Raw genomic sequence first — 5755 nt, 5'->3', positions numbered from 1 at the left:
ACCAAAATCAACATCCCCTCACTACACTCAAGGTGTTCGGCTGAGTTCTGAGGGCTGCAGCTGGCTACCAGCTCGCTCGCCTCACTGTACAAACTAGCTACATCACGCTCCCCCTCATCCGGAGCACACTATTGCAGTGAATGTGTTATTAATCAAACCGATAAAGCTGAAGATCGCTGTTCATTTCACGAATCCGTGATCGAATATAAACAGAAACGCCGGGAAACCACCGTGCAATGGCCTCGACCTGAATTAGAAAAGAGGAATATTGAACAATGAAAGTAATATTATATTAGTAAATAATTTATATTAATGGTTAATAACAATAATATGTATGGTGGCCGATTAGGAAAATGTGAGATGCAACGAGACCTGGGTGTCATGGTACACCAGTCATTGAAAGTAGGCATGCAGGTGCAGCAGGCAGTGAAGAAAGCGAATGGTATGTTAGCATTCATAGCAAAAAGATTTGAGTATAGGAGCAGGGAGGTTCTACAGCAGTTGTACAGGGTCTTGGTGAGACCACACTTGGAGTATTAAGTACAGTTTTGCTCTCCTAATCTGAGGAAAGCCATTCTTGCCATGGAGGGAGTACAGAGAACGTTCACCAGACTGATTCCTGGGATGTCATGACTTTCATATGAATAAAGACTGGATAGACTCGGCTTGTACTCGCTAGAATTTAGAAGATTGAGGGGGGTTCTTATAGAAACTTACAAAATTCTTAAGGGGTTGGACAGACTAGATGCAGGAAGATTGGTCTCGATGTTGGGGAAGTCCAGAACAAGGGGTCACAGTTTAAGGATAAGGGGGAGATCTTTTAGGACCGAGATGAGAAAAGCATTTTTCACACAGGGATTGGTGAAACTCTGGAATTCTCTGCCACAGAAGGTAGTTGAGGCCAATTCATTGGCTATATTTAAGAGGGAGTTAGATGTGGCCCTTGTGGCTAAAGGGATCAGGGGGTATGGAGAGAAGGCAGGTACAGTATACTGAGTTGGATGATGAGCCATGATCATATTGACTGGCGGTGCAGGCTCGAAGGGCCGAATGGCCTACTCCTGCACCAATTTTCTATGTTTCTATGTTTGTATGTTTCTATTAAAATATACATTGCCCCGCTTAGCTACTCCAGTGTTTTGTGTTTACCTTTGTTATAAACCAGCAGTTGCAGTTGCTTGTTATTGTGTTACAAGGTAATATTTGATCAGCCTTAGCCCTGGTTTGGGGCCATGGCGTTCACCGGAACTGGGATGAATGGAACGAAGGGAGTGTGTGAGAAGTCCGTCTGGGCCGGAGACTATTGGACCAGGTACAGTTATCAAGGCGGGATAGCAGAATTATATCACTACTACTATTGGTGGTCATAAAGGCGAGGAAGAAATGTCAAATGGAAATTCAAACGAATATTTCAGTGTCTGTCTTGCAATATCAGTGATAGAAACATAGAAACATAGAAATTAGGTGCAGGAGTAGGCCATTCGGCCCTTCGAGCCTGCACCGCCATTCAATATGATCATGGCTGATCATCCAACTCAGTATCCCGTACCTGCCTTCTCTCCATACCCCCTGATCCCCTTAGCCACAAGGGCCACATCTAACTCCCTCTTAAATATAGCCAATGAACTGGCCTTAACTACCCTCTGTGGCAGAGAGTTCCAGAGATTCACCACTCTCTGTGTGAAAAAAAGTTCTTCTCATCTCGGTTTTAAAGGATTTCCCCCTTATCCTTAAGCTGTGACCCCTTGTCCTGGACTTCCCTAACATCGGGAACAATCTTCCTGCATCTAGCCTGTCCAACCCCTTAAGAATTTTGTAAGTTTCTATAAGATCCCCTCTCAATCTCCTAAATTCTAGAGAGTATAAACCAAGTCTATCCAGTCTTTCTTCATAAGACAGTCCTGACATCCCAGGAATCAGTCTGGTGAACCTCTCTCTGCACTCCCTCTATGGCAATAATGTCCTTCCTCAGATTTGGAGACCAAAACTGTACGCAATACTCCAGGTGTGGTCTCACCAAGACCCTGATGTCATGGTATGAATGATGATTTATTTATGGAAAAAAAGACCAAAACTGTAGCTGTAGATGGGATTAGTGGAGATATTCATCGAAATAACACCAACATTAAATGAAATAATACAGTGTCATTAACCATTCTTTCATTGGAAAGCATAAATTCTTGTTTTCAGTGGAAATACACAAAGTGCTGGTGTGACAGTGGGTCAGGCAACATTTTTGGAGAACGTGTATAGGTGACGTTACGAATAGTGACCGTTCTTCAGACTCTTTTTCAGCGACTCGCTTTGAGTTTTTCTTTACTCGATCCTTCAATTATTCTCTTTTAATCTCCCCTTGGTGGATTCAACGGCTGTGACCCAAGGTGTTTGTTCCGTGAGTGTCACTAATGCCAATCAGCAGGTATGAGGTAATGTCGCTGGAGAAATATCGCTCTATATATCTCGGTGCCCACCAGAAGGCATCGCCACAGAGCTACAGCGATGACGGACTGACGGAGCCACAGTAGTTAATTGTGTCTTCCAGCTATGGGTTACCCATTGATCTATCGAATTGAAGATATATATTACCCTGTAATAGCGGCTACCGCTGTTTTCGGTAATTTGATTTGTCTCTGATTTACATGTACGCGCATTAGCTGTGAGACATTTCGTAAACTCCGGCGCTGCCGGCGTTAAACAAACATTGTTTCTGTTTCAATAATTCACTTGTTTAATTTGGTTAGAGATCCATGTTCTTACTGTAACTGTCGCAATGTGTATACACCATGCCCGTTGTTTATCCTGGCCTGGATCACTGGCTGTACTGATTGCGCCGGATAGAGGCATGACCAGCGAGCAGGTATCAGATAATCACACCCTGATATGTTGGTCAGGAGCTGAGAAAATTGCAACTTGGGTTCCTTCCGTGGAGAGTGTGAAACGAGTTAGTGAAATTACATCTCATCCCACTCGGACAGACCTGCGTAACTGAATATATAATCGATATATTTTCTGCGCTCGTCGCTGCGTGAATCATAGTCCCGCTTTAGACATGTAATGCTACAGCTCAAGAGATAAAGCAAGTGAATGTCACGAGCTGGTTTCTGATTCTATGAAAGTGTCACGACTTTAAATGCGTTAATTCATATGTAAACAGATGCTGTCACGTAATATTATATCAGTTAATGTTATGTATCTTGATATCCTCTCCTTCGGACGATCTGTAAATCCGAATTTTTATCCGCAGATGTATCTGTACATCTTCGCCAACCGTGCCACAGTCAGTACTGCCCGTGTCACACACTTCCGGAGACACAGGTTCAATCTGTACCTCCCGTGCTACAAGAGCAATCGTTCGTGCTCCGACGCCGCGCTACTGGCTGTGCTCTTGTTTCCTCCCACCTGCAATTGAGCTGTATATTAATGGTTTCTGTAACCACTGTACATGGGACTAATAGTGTAAATGGATGCGACAATCTGGGGGAACGGTTGATAAGAATGTGGGGAGAATTAAAATCTGTGAACGTAATATACATTGGTGTTTGATGAGTTGCGTGGACACCGTGGTCCAAAGACTGTAGTCTCTGAACTCTGTCGGGGCTAAAGGTCATTTGATCAACGCATCCAAATTTGAAAACCTTCCATTCAGCCAATGTTCCTCCGAACATTTTATGCGGGTCTTGTGTCAGTAATATCTCTTCTCTCCTTCACAGTGAACTTGTTGGCGATTGTGATTCTCTGTCGAGGTAAATGCGGTCTCTCCAAATGCATCACTCTCTACCTGGTGGCCATGGCAGCGTCTGATCTCCTGGTCGGCATCACCGATCCATTTCTGCGTATGACTATTCAATTTCACTTCCCATATTCGTTGCTGAACATTACGCCCGTATGCGCGACTAACGACGTCCTGGTCTTTGCATCCACCGCGGTCTCTGTCTGGCTGACGGTGGCATTCACCTTCGATCGGTTTGTGGCTATTTGTTGTGAAAAGCTGAAAACAAGATATTGCACTGAGAGAACGGCGGCTGTGATTATCGGGGCAGTGAGTGTGCTGGGCTGTTTAGAGAACATCCCTCGGTATTTTACGATAACTCCTGGATACGTGTTTAATGATCTTCCCTGGGGTTGCTACGCCAAACCCACCTTCTATACGTCGTCTGCATGGATCGCGTATGATGTCACACACCGCGTTCTAACCCCTTGTATCCCGTTCTTTCTGATTCTTCTGCTCAATGTGCTGACGGTCAGGCGGATTGTAGCGGCCAGCAGAGTCCGCAGGGGTCTCCGGGACCGCAGCAACCGAGAGAATGACAAGGACCCGGAGATGGAGAACCGCAGGAAATCAATTGTTTTACTCTTTAGTATCACGGGCACTTTCATATTGCTGTGGGCAACGCAAGCTGTCTTTTACATATTTACTAGTATTACGAAGACCGGATTTGACAGCTCCCCTACCGGTTATTACTATATCACGAGTGTCACGTCGGCGTTCTTGCAGCTGCTCAGTTCCTGCACTAACACGTGTATTTACGTGGTGACTCAGAGTAAATTCAGAGGTGAACTGATAAACGCGGTTAAATTCCCACTGAGAGCAATACGTGCACATTTACAATCTGAATTTCATACAACACGCAAACAGGATATTTGAGCCACCCATCCGGAGCGGGTGGAGCGGTGGTGGAGCGCTGCTGCTGCTGCGGCCCGACCTCCGGAGATTCGGAGGCTGCAACTGCGGGTCTGGCGGACGGCGGCACCGGGAGCCCGCGGGTCCCTGGAGGGAGACCGCTTTTCAGGGCTCCCGCAACGGCGACTTCTCCCGCCCGAGTTGCGGGGTCGAAGAGCTCCTGGAGCGGGGCCTCACAGCACCGCCCCGCGCGGCTTGGAATGGCCGCGGGACTCTGCCGGGGGCTCTAACACCAAGACCCGGTGTGCGACCTTGCATCACCCGGCGTGGCTTTAATGACGGCGGGACAATCGCCATCGCTAGCTGGGGGATTTGACTTTGACTCTGACATGGGAGGGGGGCGGGGGGACAGTGCAGTGCAGAGATGCGTTTTTTTGGCCTTCCATCACAGCAGTGTGATGGATGTTTATGTAAATTATGTTGTGTCTTGGGTCTATTTGTTTGTAATGTATGGCTGCAGAAACGACATTTCGTTTGGACCTCAAGGGGTTCAAATGACAAATACATTGTATTGTATTGTATTGTATTGTACGCCGACAATCCAACAATTTTAATTCATCCCACTATGTTCTCTGCATACTCAAATTAAACTGCCCATTTGTTCTCACCACACACGTATATAACCAGTAGACGTCACTGATCATCTAACTGACTATTCGCAGTCACAGTCATAGTCATGCAGCAGTGAATCTGCCCCTATGGCTCAACTCGTCCCGGCTAACCGAGATGCCCAGTCAACGCTAGTCACATTTGCCCGCGGTTCTCCCACTTGTAGTTTCTCCTTTCCTAGGGAAGACGCCTTTTCTGTAAAATCACTTCTGTCTTGTCTTGATGACATTAAGTCCTGGATGGCCCTAAACTTTCTTGGATTTAATGAAAAGAAGACAGCGGTGATTTTATTTGATCCCAATGGCTGCCGTGAACCTCCATTTGTTGATTTAGGTCCATTGTCAAGGTACGTGAAGCCAACAGTTGTGAACCTGGGTTTTAGGATGGACAGTGACTTTAAATTAGATCGCCAAATATGCGCGGTGGGTAAGTCCAGCTTCTTTCACCTAAGGAAGCTGGCGAAGG

General features: G+C 46.1%; 1 protein-coding gene across 1 annotated transcript; it reads left to right on the top strand.

Moving 5' to 3' along the window:
* Positions 1–1275: 1275 nt before the first annotated feature.
* LOC129715599 (probable G-protein coupled receptor 139) lies at positions 1276–5013 on the top strand. Its single transcript, XM_055665479.1, has 2 exons — positions 1276–1312; positions 3245–5013. Exon 2 carries the CDS (start codon positions 3650–3652, stop codon positions 4643–4645), a length of 996 nt encoding a protein of 331 aa, XP_055521454.1. The 5' UTR covers positions 1276–1312; positions 3245–3649; the 3' UTR covers positions 4646–5013.
* The last annotated feature ends 742 nt before the right edge of the window (positions 5014–5755 follow it).

Source organism: Leucoraja erinacea, unplaced genomic scaffold (genome assembly GCF_028641065.1).
Source record: "Leucoraja erinacea ecotype New England unplaced genomic scaffold, Leri_hhj_1 Leri_1270S, whole genome shotgun sequence".
NCBI classification, from domain to species: Eukaryota; Metazoa; Chordata; class Chondrichthyes; order Rajiformes; family Rajidae; genus Leucoraja; species Leucoraja erinaceus.
This window is presented reverse-complemented; position numbering and strand designations above follow the sequence as displayed.

Excerpts from the sequence above, each read along its gene's own strand:
- LOC129715599 (XM_055665479.1), top strand. The coding sequence starts at position 3,650 with ATGTTCCTCCGAACATTTTATGCGGGTCTTGTGTCAGTAATATCTCTT.